The sequence below is a fragment of the Rhagoletis pomonella genome, unplaced genomic scaffold, assembly GCF_013731165.1.
Source record: "Rhagoletis pomonella isolate Grant_MI unplaced genomic scaffold, Rhpom_1.0 Rhpom_scaffold_00004, whole genome shotgun sequence".
Taxonomy (NCBI): domain Eukaryota; kingdom Metazoa; phylum Arthropoda; class Insecta; order Diptera; family Tephritidae; genus Rhagoletis; species Rhagoletis pomonella.
In genome coordinates this window covers 42,102,181-42,120,153 of record NW_023458558.1, presented here as the reverse complement: position 1 = coordinate 42,120,153, position 17,973 = coordinate 42,102,181, and the positions used below count along the sequence as shown (strand labels likewise).

At 34.2% G+C, this 17,973-nt stretch overlaps 1 protein-coding gene across 3 annotated transcripts in view; it reads left to right on the top strand.

The window, feature by feature from the left end:
- Positions 1 to 17,973, top strand: part of LOC118737574 (phosphofurin acidic cluster sorting protein 2) — a 153,554-nt gene that overhangs the window by 95,596 nt on the left and 39,985 nt on the right. For 2 of the 3 annotated variants that reach the window (XM_036468156.1, XM_036468157.1), the window contains exons 3-4: positions 6,144 to 6,680; positions 10,492 to 10,796. In XM_036468156.1, coding sequence (XP_036324049.1) covers positions 6,144 to 6,680; positions 10,492 to 10,796 — 842 coding nt within the window. The remainder of the gene's footprint in view (positions 1 to 6,143; positions 6,681 to 10,491; positions 10,797 to 17,973) is intronic. The other variant, XM_036468158.1, reaches the window with a different exon arrangement.

The window sequence follows — 17,973 nt, the reverse complement described above, 5'->3', positions numbered from 1 at the left end:
ATAAATTTTACCCTTTAAGGAAGCTTAAGCGGAAGTCCTGGAAATTCTGGCCCTTTAAAAAAAAGATTAACGAATCGAACCCGAAATGCTTAAAGACCCAAATTTTAATTACTTATTAGTTATTTTTTTTTGGCGATTAGAGTGTTAATACATAACTGTATACACTCTACAATTGTCCACAAAATAATAGGAGTGCGATATTTTGATCAGTTTTGGCTGTTTGTCTTTTTCTTATTTAATGTTTATTATCGTTTTATAAAAATCTACCTGGTTATACAAAAAACGCCACATAAATTCAGATTCCAAACTTAGTGCAAGAATTATAAAAGTTTCGAAAACTGTCATCCAAATTTCAATCAGAATCTTAAAAAAAAATGGTATGCAGTTTTGTAGCCTATTTAATTCTAGTATAATGAAGTGCAGGTTTTGAGCTGCTAAAAAAGGAACAGTCCAGCGCCTTCGTCTTGGTCTGCAGGTTGTATCGGAGACACAGCCGCTAAATTTAAATGTGGAATACGTGGTATGGTTAAGAGCACATCAAAGTCAAAAACGAAAGCACACACTAAGAAAAAAATATCGATAACAAAAGCGATAATAATATCGATAGCAACATCGATAAAAATTTAGATAACAAAATCGATAATAAAATCGATAGCAAAATTGAAAACAAAATCGATAACAAGATCGATAAAAATATGGATAAAATATCGATAACAAAATCGATTAAAATATCGATAACAAAACCGATAAAAATATCGTTTATTATATCGATAAGTTCCGAAAATATCGATAGCAAAATCAATAACAGTATCGATAAAAATTTCGTTAACAAAACCGACAAAAAATATCAATAACAAACCCGATAAAATATCGATTATTGTATCGATAAGTCCCGGGAATTCCGAAAATCTCTAAAACCCCGAAATAGTAGCCAGCTGGAGTCTCTTCTATATCCTTTTCTCTATAATTACCTTTATTTTAATCTTTCTTCCTCTATCTTCATCTTTAATTTTATCAGTATTCTCATCCTCATATTTTTCTTTAGATTTATCTTTGTATTTACTTTTATGTTTTTATGAAGGCTGCCGGGCGTTATTGCCATATCGAAAGGGAAATAATGCCCACCGGCAAAAGGCAATAAAGCCCGCGGGCTAAATTTCTTTTTCGAAAAGGCAATAACGCCCGCGGGCTTTTTTTTAGGAAATAAAGCCCATGTTAACCGACTTCAAAAAAAAGGAGGAGGTTATCAATTCGTCGGAATATTGTTTTATGTATATTACCGCATATCTGCCGACCACGTCAACCTATTTCGAAAATTCGTTTTGCATCGGAAAGGTTTTGTCTCAGAGGTGCTCCCATACTAATCTGATTTGGATCCGATCATTGGATCATGAAGAAATTAACGGTACTCTTAAATTTTTTTATGAGAATTGAAGTCGGTTTTGTTTTTTGCTTACAAATTACTTGTTTTTAATGTGGTAAGCGCATTTTGTGACTTTTCATTTCCACAAACATTTTACGTATTGAATACATTATTTATATGCTATTTTTTCTACTTTGTTGGTAATAATCGCCTTTCTATGTACTAATGTCTCCAAGCGTCTGCTAAAAATGTGTTGTAACGATGACAGAGGTCATTAGCTTATATGTACATTCGTTGACGCAATTTGCAGTAAATCGTGATGATGCAGCACTTATTATATTCTTTATGACTTACTGACTAACGATTATAAATAAATTAGTGTAAAAATATACATACATATGTACATCGAATGTTGCTTGTTGTGGAAAAAAGTGTTTCACCTCGTCTTCCCCTAAACCATTCACCTATGCCGACCATAGTCAGGTGTTTGTACCAAGAAAACTGATAGGTCAGCACCCTCATAAAGTTTTCTGCAGTCTCACTGCTTCTTGCAATGTTTCGTTAATTTTTAATAGAAATATTGGGCGCGTTCATAACACGTAGCTGTTTAGCTCATCTGCTACGAAACTGCTGGCAACTGTTGAACCCAACAATTACGTCTTAGAAACGGCTTGATGAATATGCTGATAAATGTAAACAAATGAAATTGCAACAAAGAGAGAGAGTTACGCCGATAGTATTTAAAATTTAACGCTGAGCTACCGCCATCTTGAAAAAATCGTTCAATGTTATAATGAACTAAACAGTATAATTTGATAGCAAATATCTTAGAAACATATATTTAGAAGCGTAGTATTATTACAAAATATTTTAGTTACTTTATCACATAGTAATATAAAATTGAATAAATATTTTTGCAACTGCCACCTAACAAAGCGGCGTTAAATTTAATATAAGCGGCGTCAGACTTTTCGATCAGCTGTTTAGGGAAAGGCCAACACGTTGAGTTCAGGTAGCGTAAAAATTTGCCGCTGGAAAAAATGGCGGAAAGTTGCCAACTGTTGAACTGAGTGGAACTACTCAACTGTGCGTTTTTAAGACAAATAATCAACGGTTACCCAACAGCTACGACTTCTGAACGCGCCCATTTTTCATTCTGCATCAAATGGCATATAAAATGTCTCCAAGTTTGTACAAAAGTTAGGAAAATTCGACAAATTTTAACCAACATTTTCAACTTTTAAACATATTTTTTTTTTAGATTTTTTTTTGTGTATGCAGTTTTTTAGTTCACCCAATTTCAAGTGCCGCTCTTCGGAATTTTTTCCCATACAAAAACACCTATCACGCATTCCTTATATGGAGAAAATGCGCCACATCATCAGGAAAAAAAATCTAAAAAAAAAAAAATTATGCGGCCGCTGTGGTGTAGTGTTTAGCAGAGCGCGCTACCACTCCAAAGGTTCAAGCCCGGTTCAACAAACGTCGAAAATAATAAAAATAAGTTTTTTATTCTAATAGCGGTCGCCCCTCGTCAGGTAATGGCAAACCTCCGAGTATATTTCTGCCATGAAAAACAGCTTGTCTCAAAAATACAGTCACCGTTACCGTTCGGAGTCGGGCATAAAACTTTAGGTCCCTGCGCTTTGTGTGACAACATCAAGGCGCCCGCCACAAACCAGAGGAGAAGCTCGGCCAAACACTAACATATGTGTAAGAGCCAATCTATTATTATTATTATTATTATTATTATTAATTTTTAAATAAAATTAAACTTTAAAAATTTAAACATTATTATAATAATTATGTCATATAACATAAAAAAAGATATGAAAAATTTAATAGCAAAAAGGAATTTTTTTTTAGACATTGCTTGGATGGAGTGGGGATGGAACCTGGGTATTTTCTGCTTCGATGATGTTAATCTTTTTATGGCTTCTATAGTTATGTATTTTTGTTTGGTACTAATGATTCCTGATCATATCGATGGCTGAGTGAAAGATCGACCTATCTCGGCAGCCAGTTCGAAAACGCTCTATCTCAAAAAACTTTTCAAGAACGCCCTACTTCAGAATTTAATTGAAAAACACCCCATCTAAAAATTCGGTTCAAAAACGCCCTATCTCACTTCAAAATGTATTGAAAATATGCTGATATAGGGCGTTTTTGAATCGACAGCTGAGATAGGGCGTTTTTGAAACGAGTTTTGAAATAGGGCGTTCTTGAATAGTTTTTTGAGATAGAGCGTTTTCGAACTGGCTGCTGAGATAGGTCGATCTTCCACTCAGCCATCGATATGCTATGAATTTGTATTGTATTTACATTAAAAAAAAAAAGGCTGGTCCCTAAAAGGCTGGATATAAAATCGAACAAAAACTATACATATCTCAAAGATGCAATTGCCTTCAACGCTCGTAAAATGGTGCTGCCAGCCAATTGCAATATCTATTTTTTATTATTCATCCATATTTTGGCGCAGACGTGTCCGCCTGCTTTGAACTATGTATGTACGTACGCATATTGCATTTCGCTCTCATGCATTGTGCTGTGCTTGCAAATATAGAAAGTGAATTAGATTTTCCATAATCGTCGGCAGTCAGCCGCTAATAATTTACACCAGGTCACATTTAAATTTCGCCATCTATATCACATATTGACCAACTTAATGACTTGTTGGCAATCATACCGTTGCCGTTGCTTTTCCAACTAATATTACATACTGAAATTGCTGGTATACGTGGGGCAAATGTCGTACGCACTATCGCTCCAAAGTTTCACTTTCGTGTTGCTTTGCATCAATTTACAATTACGAAATAAATTGCATTATAGCTGAGCAAATAATTTTTCGTAATTTTTTTAATTTTTTAAGCCGTCCACAAGTGTATGTATGTATGTGAGAAAAATGCACAAGTACATTGGGGGAAAAAAATATTGCTAATTACAAAAACATCGTGTTTTGCCAATTTTATTGATTTCCATCGCATTTTACATTTGTAGTTAAAGTACAAATTTTTTATTTTATCTCTCTTTTCCGCATCGTAAAGTCGCAAATACATTTGCGATTTTTACAATTTCCACACGATTTGATTTTAAATAGATTACAGCAATGTGTGAGTGCTTTTTGACTGGCGGCAGGAAAACCCAAACTACCTTCATATTTGTGTTGCGAACTACATTTTTAAATTCAAGCACACTTGTATACAAGGGTATTATAAGCTTGTCAATAATTGATGCACAGCGGATATTTAAATGTTACATCCCTTTTAGTCCAAAAAAAGCATACATATCCTTTTAAGGGTTTAACGCCACTCTAGCGACGGGAAAAAGGCTTAAATTGTATAGTGTTTTACGGAAGTATGTTAAAAAGAATCAAATCTCTGTTTACGGGGTTTATTAAGCATGTAATGAAGTGTGAAAAGCAAATTTTTTCCATCGAATCGCCTTTTTAGTACCAAAACGGGAGGATACATATCACGGAAAGTATGTATAATAAGTATCTGGAACAAAACCTAAGAAGATTATTAGTGTAAATACTAAGTATTGGAAGTATAAAAGTAGGTAAGAAATTCTCCGCTGATTAAATTCTTGTAGAAATTGTGAATTTTTGAATAGAATAAAATTTTGGAAAAAAAAAATACTAAAATTGCCGCAGTTGTATTGGTTATAAAAAATTTATTTTACTATTTATGTTTTATTTCACATCGTAAGCCTCACAGAAGGATGCCCCTCCCTGCCCTGCCCTTTTGCAGGGATACTTATCTCAATGTTGATTCAGTTTTCTTGAAGCATCAAATCGCCCCATCGTGTTCAACAGAACGTAGATAGAGGACGTCTTGCTTGTACTAGGTCTCAGAATTTGATTCCATTTATTCTATTTATTTAGATTTTTTTTATCAAGGGTGTTGCGCATATTCTTCCTTATAAAAATAGATTTTGTTCATGTGTTGGGAAAGATAATACCTGGGTATTCTCAAATCAAATGGAATACAGTCTCTTGGCTTTTTTTAAAAAGTAGCTGCGGCAAGTTCTATAGTCTCGAAGCCCTATTGTTAAAACATATTTCCCAAATAAGCAGCATTATTTAGGTCTTAACGTCTGCCATATTCCACCGAAATCACAAAATTCGAACCCTGGAGGCATTGAAAATCTGAAAAGGACTTAATTAACTGTAAATGTCTGACGGCGCCTATGCACTTTCGTCTCCTCGTTACATGGGTGTCTTAAAATGAGTGACGGTATGCATAGACATTTATGGGTTTGGTTTATTTAACAGATATACGGTTATTGATCGGCTGTAGTCAAACTAGCGGTGATTAAAAAAAAAAAAAAGTAATTAAAATTTTATTAGATTTTTAAACTATAAAAAATTTATATCCATTGTTTAAAGGGCCGAATATGTATGTCTTCTTTTTAAATTATCAAAAGATTATATGCAATTTTTAAAATAATAAAAATGAGGCCCACTCTTTCAATTATACGTTTTTTTCAATGTTTTTTTTTACCATAAACTTATGTCCAGTCTTTATGATATTTATAAATAATATTTAAAATTAAGGTCATGTCCGTTTTGTACTTTATCTACTTACGCACATATTTATGTACATGTACATGCACTTTTCACTATTTACGCCAGCAGTGTCATTAATAAATCCCTACCGATTAGTCGTATGTATATCATTTCCATTATCACCATTGAATTAAATTAAATTTAATAATTCTCTCGTGAACTTTTTATTAAATCTACACTTCTTTGTCTTTTTCTCTCCTTATTTATTTGCAGACTTTGCTCGTTGACAATAACGCGCCTATCCATACTGACTCCATTACCGGGAGATATGACGTCACTAACATTGGCCGTCAAGATGCAGAGCTCCAAGCGTACATTGCGTTCACACGAGATACCCATAAATAGCAGTGGTTTTGCGCAAAGTGCCGCATCCGGTGGCACAGCAACTGGCTCGACCGCTTCCAACAATGCTGGTGGTGCTGGTACTGGCAGCGGTGGCGTCGGCAGTGTCATACAACAGAGCAACTCTGGAGCAGCACTTATCGGTAGCAGCGGTGGCATTGGCAATGCAATGGGCAGTAGCGGTGGTGCACAAATGGGTTCAGCCATAATTGGCACGCCCGGAAATATTGGAAACACGGGCATTGGCATTGGCGGAAGTGGCAGCGGTGCGTCCATGACAGTGGGCGGAATTGGTGGCGGCGGAGGTATCAGTGGCGGTGGCGCGACTACGATGCCATTAGCAGAAACTGAATTAGATTTACACTTCAGTCTGCAATATCCGCATTTTATCAAGCGCGATGGCAATAGGTGAGTAAAGAAACGCATTGTTACGCAGTAGTGGCCTACATGCATACATAAGTGGCTAAAGGCAATTTGCTGAGTGTGTACTACATACATATTTATGAATGCGTGTGCTGCGTTTGTAGTTTGATAAGTTGCTTTTGGTTGCCAGTGCAATGTTATGTTGTAATATGTTTGTATGTATGTGTTTCAATTGGCATGTCATTGATATACAGTAGTACGAAAAAATAAGTTGGTCACTGCTATATTTTAAAGGTGCTTTAAGTCCGATGAATTTTGTTTAAAAAAATATGATTTGTTAAGTTAAGTGGTCGATATAATTACTTAAGTTCAGTGAAGATTGTGTGTTGCCATATATGAACATATGAAAAAATATATATGTTTTAACTTAATTTTGTATAAAATGCCAACATAGTTCCGACAATGGAATTATACAAAAGAAGTAATCAATAAATATAATAAAATTGTAACAGGCCGATTACATTTGGATATTATAGAAAAGTTAATTAGAATAGAAGCCAAATCAACAGTTTTTAGAATTTTTGTCTCTCTGTCTGTATATTTGTGTGCGCATCACTCGAAAAGTAAGGGCGCGGTTTCGCACGAACGTGTACGTAGCGTACCAAGGCGCATCAATACAAGGTGGTGTTGATTGAACAGCTGATTGGATGTTACTAGTACAGGAGAATGCCATCCAAGACGAAATGGCGTAACTTTAGGATGTCAGCGAAACGAAATGGCGAAAATTAGCTCCTATTCCCTTGCGTTTTGACATCCTGATGTACCAAAAAGAAATAACCACCTTATATGGATGCGGCTTGTAGCGTACGTTATAAGCGCGTAGAAGCATATCAAATTTGCTGTTGATGGAGAGAAAAAGAAGCAACGTCAACGTCACGGTCATGCTGTGACGAGTTTTCTTCAAAACGCAGATCCCATAAGATAGATCGTGTCAGCTGACACGTTTTCCTTTTTTACGTCTGTGGGTAACTGCGCTTTAAGTGGCCGGTCCCATGCCCATTTTCCAAAAATTATATTATATGAAAACTAATTTTTTGCTACACATTATGCACACACATACAAATTCGAGGCCGTATTTTCTACTTAAATTGCCTAACTTCTAAAATTGTTATGCGACTTCCAAAATTGGGCATAAAGTGCTTTAAGACCAGTAGCGCACAACTTTTATTGAAATTTTTCGGTCAAAGTTGGAGAAATCAAGAAAAGAAGGAGTTATTTTCAAATTTACCCGATGAAAATTCCAAACAATATAAGTTTAACAATAGATCAGGAACTATAATAAACCTGTTTTTATATTATCCTCGACCATACCTATAGGGTGATTCTATAAGACCGCAGATTTTCTTCTATAAATAAATCACAACAAAATTTGTGTAAATGTTTGTTTCTTATCCAATTATGTTTTTTTTCATCTATGACGTCTATTTATGAAACACAATATCCGTTAAATTAACACCAGTGTTGCCAGAGGGAGCACAGGATGCGCATATTAAAATTTTGCATGACTTTTGGCATAGTTCGGGCTGTATAACGTTTCAAGGCCATGTAATTTCGTTCCTCAGCTCTATAATCGTTTCTGGCTTGTAGGCGTATACCATACTTTTCACGTAGCCCCAGAAAAAGAAGTCAGATCGTAGGTTCTCGGCCTAGTTTTTTTCAGTACCATAAATGCGGTAGTTTTGCTTATTAACGTATCCTTTTAGGTGGAAATGTGCCTGATCACAATGCGCGACACGCACTTCTTGCAGAACGACTGCTTGCAGAAAAACGTTTCAATCACTTTTACGTGTTGTTCAGTTAAGTATCGCTCCATGACATAAGATGAACATTAACATGTTACAAACAACATGGGTCTACAAAAAAAAAAAAATGGTTGCATGTCCTTCGTATGTCATGTATGTAGTAGATGCGGTAGAGTAGGTGCAAAAAATTTTTGTGGCATTAGCTGAATTTCAAATACACCCCCAAAAACCTTAAGTTATCTCAAAGATCTTAAAGTCGGGATGTTGGGTCAACGCACTGGTGTACAGTGTTCAACGGATGCTCATAATCTTATGTTCGTTGAAAAGCGAAAGGTTTTGTCCTTCGACTGCTCAAAGGTTTTTTGTTCAACCAAGGTCTGAAATAAATAATAAAGATGGGAAGATCTAGTTTCCTTTGGGTAAGGCATTAGGTATGGGTTTAGTACAAGTAAATGGTGAAATTTTAACCCGAAGTCAGGGAGGCAATGGTTACGAACTTAATTTAAATTTCCTAAAAATAGTGGAACAACACAAGCATCCGTTTTTAAACGAACATAAGATTATGAGCATCCGTTGAAAATTATCCAATATATGACCGGTTTTTCGACTCAAAATGCAACCATTTTTATACCCGAGCGCACTTGTGCACAAGGGTATTATAACTTTGTTTGTTTGTTACTGGCAAAACTAATCGAGATAGATATAGACAAATGTATACATAAATGATCAGAATGAAAAGAGAAATCGATTAAGCGGTGACTGTCTGTCCGTCCGTCCGTCCATCCGTCTGTGCATACGATAACTCGAGTAAAAATTGAGATATCTTAACGAAACTTGGTACGTGGACTTCTTTCTGATGTAGGACGGATGGTATTGAAAATGGGAAAAATCGGACAATAACTACGCCTACCTCCCATATAACGGTAATTTTCAGAAATACGAAAACTGCGATATTTTAGTAACTACTGAAGATTATTCACTCAAAATTGATGATTACAATAAGTTTTAGACGAAAAATAAGAATATTATAAATTTTTGGAAAATGGGCGTAGCCACGCCCACTTATAGTTACATGTGTATATCTTGGTAACCGTTGCACCAATTTCTTCCAAACTTGGTGCAGTTGTTGGCCTTGGTATATCATACGAAATGGCTGAATATTTTTAAAATCGGCAAATAACCACGCCCACATCTCATATAACGGTAATTTAGAGTAATACAAAATCTTCGATAAATCAGTAAATATTTATTAAAGCTAATTTATTCAAAATTGATGCTTGCAACAATTCTTTACCAAGAAACACGTTTATGATAAAATTTTGGAAAATGGGCGCGCTTGCCACATAGAAGCAAAACGTTGAAAAATATTAAAATCGGACTAAAATCACGTCCGCTTTTCATATAACGTTAAATTTCAGAAATGCTTGAAACTTCAATATTTTGAAATTTAAGGACAAATGAAAAATTCTTTCGAAATAATGTTCTATTAGATTTTTATTACAACAAAAAAACATTTTTATATCCATAATATCTTTTATTTATAAAATTCTTTTTAACCTAATTTTTATCTAAAGATGATAAACTGTGGTTTATAAGTTAATAACTAAATTTCATCATTTCTTTTCAATGCTTGCTTGCAATAACCACAACACTGGCAAACTGAAACCACCCTTCAATGTTACCATGCAACAATACTCCTACACTAATACCACTACTGCATTCGAAAAAAAAAATAAAATAAATAAAAATTAAAAACAAACAAAAAACGCTACAATTCGCCCCAATAAAAATTGACATTTACTTAACAATTAATAATCGACCAAAAACATTAACAAAAAAATCTTAAACATTTAAAACGATGCCTAATATGTACTAATAACCAACTAATAACCAACATCATATTCATACTTACATATTAAAATTAATAAAATATTTAATAAAAAAAAATATTGCTGCTTTGCATGTTAACATCTTCCTTGATACGTGTGTTCATTTACATATACATACATTAAAAAAAAAAACTACATAATAATACATATAAATCATTACAACAGCAATCGCATTGGCTACAATTTACCCTTCTCTCCCTTCTCTCGCTCAAATGCACATAGACTGGTTATATTGTTGCAACGTCGCAAAAAATACAAATCACGCACCATCTTGGGCTACAAAACTCTGGCCGAGGGCATTATACGCATGGATGCAGTGCTGCAAAAGTCCATGGACATGACAGTCGAACTGACAGCATCCGGCAAAAATGGCCGACCAGGCACAACGGTTGCATGTCTACGTGCCGAACGCGTCTCATCCATTCCAGTTGATCATGACAATAAGAATAACAATAGTGTACTACTAGCAGGTGAGTAAATATTTGTACATACATATGTACATAGGGAAGTAGGAAAAAATTGTATTCACGAAAGCTGCAAATTAAAATAGCTTTAATGTGCTTGCAAACTATTTGGCGTTTTAATTGGCGCGCAAAATGTATGTTTATAAAATTTTAACGTTCCTCTTTTGTTTGTGGCTAATTGAACAGCTTGTTTCTGGTGTAATATAAAGAACAACATAAATTTCGCAGCGTAAATAGAAAGCAATTGTTCATACAAAAGCGCGACAACCAACAGTACCAGTGGCTGGATTCTTTTATTGGGTCAGAATGACTCCACATTATAGGAAGGGGAAGATTCCAAATACTGCAGAAGGGTTAATAATTGTTTTTGCTGACGGTGTTGTGCATATACATACATACAGTGACTCAAACAAATGACCACGTGTTGAATTTTTTTTTCAAATCTTCGTGCGGTTTTTCGAGCTAAATTCTTTTTTCTATATTTTTCTATAAAAATAACGTTCATTCTTTATCCAAAGTCATATAAATTACAGTTTCAACCTTTATACAAAATTTATAAAAATTCAACAAAGGATCATCAATATCTTAACCTTTTTATCTGAATCTTTAAAACGTTTTTGAGTATGCAGATTTATACATAGCTCATACATTTTCACTCAACGAAGTGCAATTTTTAAACGGCTAAAAAACCCCGTTGATTTTTGGGATTTTTTTTATTGGTGACGGATTTTTGCACTTTTTTCCATATAAGCATGATTTTTTTATGAAATAAAATGCGGGAGAGCGTTAGCAACAAGATTTCAACAGCATTTCAACAGCAGTTTTCGTAAATTGCACTTGTTATATTAAAAAAATCGCAAAGCAGTCTCAAAAAAAAAATCTCAACAATCAACGCGATTTTTTATTTTTTTTCCTAAATTTTGTGATGTATATGTTTTTGGTTAAATCTGAGACGGTATTTTTATAAAAAAATACAAAAAAAAGATTAACTCGAAAAACGTTACCAATATTAAAAAAAAAACCTACACGTGGCCATTTGTTTGAGTCACTGTAAATAAAGTATGCTCGCAAATTACTTTCATATGGAAGAAAATGCCTAGCATCCTCAGCAAACAAAAAAAAAATAATTAAAAAATCAACGCAACTTTCTAGCGTCATGAAAAATGCATACCTCAAAAAATTTCTAAAAACTCTGAATAAAAAGTTTATAATTTTTGGGTGTAATTGTTAAAGTTTGTTGAATTGAATAATTTTTGTCGGAAGTTTAAAAATTGAATTTATCTGGTGCTGGTTATGTGATGGCTAGGCTTTTATAAAAAGTTTAAACATCAAATAGACAAAATAAAAATATTTAGTCAAAAATTGTCAAAATTCCACTTAACTTAATCAGCTGACCACAAGGGTATATACATAATACATAACTATGTACGTTTGCGTATTTCTTTGTTTTATTAGCTGATTTCGAAACCATTGTACATACGCATTCCAATGATCGCACATAAGGAGTAGTTATCTGAAATTTCATTACTGATGTACTAATGTACTATAGATTCGGGGCGCCAAAATCACTTGCTTCTTTTGTGGTTTTTAAGTCTTTAGACCGAACATACATACATACATACTTAATACAAATACAATTTTTTTATTTTTGTTTGACGCAGTAACAGTCCAAGCTATTTCGGTCTTGTCTCTTATTTGTCAATTTGAGGCCAATTAGAAGTTCAAAATTAACCAAAGTTTTTCTCCAACTGGTCTCTCAATTACAGGGGTGGCCTTCCTTTTTTTTTTGTATTTCAATTATCTAATGTGCGTATGAATATTAAATTTGTATTGGCCACACTTGACGTAATTTCCGTTCATTAAAAACATAAACTACAAAAAGTTTCCTGCGAAGGCAATTTTAATATTCACCAATCGCTAATCAATTTGATTTTCCGAGAAAAGAAAATTTACTTCTATGTGAATGGGTTGGTTGTGGAATTTGCCTTTGTCGCTACTCAGGATTCAATTAGCGTGGGCAAAGATATTTTATTCTACCGTTGGTTACCTGTCTAACATTTTTGCAGTTTCGTGAATGTTTCGAATCGCTTATGTGGTTGGCGGTAGTTTTATGACTTAATGAAGTCAATTTTGGGCTGGAATCGGAACATTCGTGAACGAGCAACTCGTCACGTAAAAATGCATACATACATATTTCGAATTATAACAGTCGTGAACGTACTGCTCGTCTCGTAATTCGGTATGAATTTTTACGTGACGAGTTGCTCGTTCACGACTGTTACGATTCGAGCAGCGTTGTTGCTTTGGTAATTTTTTTCTTTATTTCTCAAATTTTGTAATTTAATTTTTCTCTCAAATTTGGTAATTTAATTTTCAATTTGGTAACTCTTTCGATTCGGTCCTACATGTCACATAGGTGGCCCGTAATCGTTTCCTTCTATAGCAATATTAGATAATCCTGTAAGTTGCGCTTCTAGAATGGTGTGATCTCTAACAAACTGCTTGAAAGTGGCTATTGATATATCTACCGTGTTCTTTCCGAGTAAATGGAAATGGAGTAAAAGTGAAGCTCTCCATTTGTGTCACAACATCAAGAGCAAAGCATGAGTTGGGGAAGCGGCAAACATTCATTTATTGCAATCAAGTATGACATATGTATGTACTGTTCATCCTCATATAACTAGTATATAATTTGAAAACTATTAAATGGTTTCCCGTAAGCTGGAAAAAGCATTGAAACTCGAAATTTTTATTGATAGGTTAAGATTATTATTAATTTAAAAAAAAAAAGGTTGTTGGGTAAAAAAATCAGGTTTATTCGATATTCAAAAAATCAAGATTAAAAAAAAAATAGAGGAACCGGTTTAGAAAACCCGACTCAATCACCGTTGTACATTATCTTTCACTACGTCTGATAATTTCTAAGAAATTAATTAATCATTACAAGTGCTCAGGTTGGATTTTTAGTGCCAGCTCTTTTTTGTGCCTTTCGCAATTTATATGCTGCTGCACGAAATATCTTCTAATCATATTTTGAAGTTGAAATTTCTCGTACATCGAGTATCAAATTTCCAGTATAGGTTTATTTTCAATTTATCGATAAATGATTGTCTTACTGGCCGTCTTCATTTTCTAAATGTATACGAAAAGAGTGTAGATAAAGGCAGATTAAATTTTTTGGTGCCTACGGACGTGTACGCATTGACCATGTCCTTTTAAAATTTTAACCTTAATTATCTCTGAAATGTTGCAGTAACTGTTTTTTGTTTAATTTTATAAGTTTAAAAAAATAAAACCAAAAAAAGTTTTTTTTTTATTTCTACAGAATTTTCTCTTTCATTTGGTGCGCTTGATTTTATTCTACATCGCACTGAATTTTTTAAATAATTTAATTAATCACGTACAAATTCCTAAAAAAAAAATCCTGACGCTAGAGAGAAAACTCAAAGACGCAGCTTTACTATGTTTGGCCCATCGTTTCGTGAGGATATTGATATATCACAAAATGCGATTAAAATAATTATGGCCCATTTAAAAGTTGCTCAACCTTTTACTTGCTGCCTTTTTTTAGCTCTGAATCCATACATACGGATGCGTATGTATGTAAATATAAAGGTCGGGAAATTTAAATTGTACAACAATAAAATTCTATTTCCGTGCGCTTGGTTGACATTAGGGTGATTGACTTAGTTTTTTCCAAACCGGTTTGAACCGTTTTTTTGGAAATCTTTATTTTACGAATACCGAGTAAACAGGATTTTTACATTCGCGTAAACCGGGTTTTCACCTAGTATATTTGTGTATACACCAGAATGTAAAAAAAAATTAAATTTTTTTATTGAAAATAGAACGAGCACATTTTTATTAACTTTATATCTAAACAACTACTGTAAAATTTTCTACTGCAGAAAATTTACTCAAAAAATAAAAAGAAACCTGAGTGAAAATCGTTTACTGTTTTTTTTCCATTTGCCATTTTTCGAATAACTCGCTAACCGGTTTTGGAAAAAAGGCGAGTATTAGAACACCCTAGTGGCCATACTTGAGTTGACCTCGCAGTCTAGCCTCATGTTGCACAAACCATCAACGGAATGTTAAATATATGTGTGAATAAGAAATTCCATTGTGCTAAAAGTGTAAAAGAAATTCCAAAGGAGACGAAAAAATACAGATTTCCATAAAACGATGTGTGAAAACAAGCAGCTGCTATGTCTCAGAACAGCAAAAAAATATTACGAAAAAAAAACAAAACGTTGAAACAATTTTGTTGTTGTGTGCAAGCACTAATCGCCAAGTACGCGGGCAGACGCAAGTAGTTTTCATTTATTGAAATTGCGGTTGATTGCTGCGGCAAAGACTATTTTGGGCAAACTATTTGAATAATTTAACATCAATTTCCTGCTATGCTTTTCATTTGTTTTCTATTCTTCTTCTTCTTCATGTTTGAACAAAATTGTTGAAATGCTTACACAGTGACTAAACAGCAGCAGCAGCAAAACTGCAATGCGCAACTGTTTTTTTTTGTGCTGTTGTTGCACTTGTGGTATGCATATTTCACATTCTGTTGCTGCAAGTTGGCGTTGGAACTTTTAGAAATCCAGTTAGTTTTTACTTTATTGCGGTTTATGGTTTCTGCACACTGCCAGCGCCGCATTTCTGTAGACTTTCTGATTTTCCAAATGTTGCCGAAAAAGTTTTTTCTTAAACCGCAACTCATGGCGTTCCTCTTTCACTTCACTTGCAAATTGCAATAAAAAGCCATTTGTAGCTAGACACTTTTGTCGCTACGCCGATTTTGCTTGCAACTTACTTCGCTTTCATGCTGTGCCACAAATTTTCCTTACTGATGCGTCGCCACAATTTGGGAGACATATGCTCCGGCAGTTCTCGCATACCAGGTACTATGTACATACATATTCATGTTCCTACATATGGATGTGCTTTTGTTGTTGCCACCGCGATTCTTCATGAATAGTTTGTTATGCGTTGTTTGTAGTGTTTTTTGGCGACTGTTGCATGCCATATCCGCTAACTCGCTGATTTTCTTGATTCCGTTGCTAACGCGCCTGTTAATGTCGTTGCTGCTGCTCTGGTGATTGTGGTTGCAGTTGCTGTCGGTTGTTCAAAATTGCAATTGTTGTGCCACAAAGGCTGTGCTGTATTGACGTGAATGCTGTGCTTGCTGCTAAGCCCGTTCAGTTAGTTGTTGATTACATTTTTGCCATGGCACGTTGCAAGCATCTATTTAACTCTTTCGGATTGACTTGATTGCATTGCAAATACTTGAATGTAAAATTAGAGCAAAGCCACAAAATCGTGGAAGGGGGTGGGGTAGTGATTGAGTCTTTAGTTACATATATACGTTGGAGGTGGGTTGCCAGCGAAATTCTAAGTGCATACATATCTATCATATACATATGTACATATCAATGAATGCTGCTAGCGTTCGTAAGTGGTTTTGCAACAACTATCCTTACGTTTTCCATGCAACAACAATCAATGCCATCGAATGCTAAAACGATTTTAATGCGCAGCCAAGACAAATACGCAAAATTCCTCTTCTTCCGTCGATGTGAATGGCGAATGGAAATTTTTGGAGCATAAAGGATTTTAGTGGTTTTTTTTATTCATATACATTTTTGTGTAGGCAAAGAGTATACACATTAGTAGAAAATCGCAAGATATTCGTTAGCACTTGTGAACTTTGAGTGTAGAGCTTGCGTAAATAAGCATTGATGAATCTGGATTTCCTGAAAACATTGAAAGTATTGATTTGATTCAGTGGTTTTTGTGGTTTTGTTTGGCTTAATTTGAAATGGGTTAGTAAATATTTGTGTTTGGAATTTTGAGCGAATTTTCTTTTTGGAATGCGGACTTCATTTGCATACAGCTCCGCATAGCAAATTTTCAATATCAGTAGAGCAGGAGTTGTAATTTTTTAATCCGTAATGATCAGAACTCCAAAAAAGTAAGGGCACTGCTGTCAGTATAAAAAAAAAACCATATCTGAGCAATGAGTGGCACGCAATATATATCGCATAAAGCACCGATCTAAATGAATCTAAATTTTCAGTACTATTATGTGTGATATGTAAAGCGGTAACACAATTTAATAGTTTCAGCGGCCTACATAAAGGAGTTATATCTGAACAATCAGTGGTATAGGAGTTATAGCTTATACAGCATCGATCTTGACGATGTTCGCAGTAGACTTGTATGGTTATTTAGAAAGTAGCTCACGAAATTGCTCGGTTTTGGCCGTTCAAACTAAGGACTTTCTTTAAAGTATAACCCCTTATCTGAACAACAGTTGTATGGAGACTATAGGTTATAGTGACCCGATCTTTGTCATTTTAACTGTAAGTATTATGTTGATGATGCGTGAAAATAGTGCTAAATTTTCCGTTCCTAGCTGCATAAGGGGAGGAGTTATACCGAATAATCTCATATCTAAACAATCAGTTGTATGGGGGCTATATGTTATAGTGGTCCGATTTTTCCGGTTCTGACAAACGATCCATATATTATAAGAATATACTCACTTACATAATTTCGGTCGGATATCTCGAAAACACCGTGATGAGCCCAGCCTCTCATCGGTTTTTTGCAAGACAAATGTCATTTAACCCTGAATAATGACCGAACGGAATCAACAATAAAATATGGAGGCGACATTGATGCTGTATTCTCTAGGTATCTTGAGAAATTATAATCTAGAGCTTAAATTTCATATTTCAGCTACCATAGACCGATTATATAATTTCTTGAATATGAAAAAAAACGTGATGTAGTTAATTTTATTTTGTTGTTGTATGGTATACAATATTATAAATCAAAATATAAACTTAAGATAATCACATTATATTAACTAATCAATAAAATACAAAGTTACACTTGTGGTCATCTGATTAAGTCAAGCGACTTTTTGACTAGTTTTGGCTATGTTTTATTTTTTTTTTTATTTAATGTTTATATTTTTTATAAAAGTTTAGCACTTTACCTAACCAATGCCACATAAATCCATATTTCAAACTTCGTACAAAAATTATGAAAATTCAACAAACTTTAACAATTGTACCCAAAATATTTAAAATTATTATTTAGAATTTTTATAGAAATTTTTGATATGCACCAAAAACTAAAAATCCAAAAAATTTTACATAGCGCACTTTTCAAGTGGACA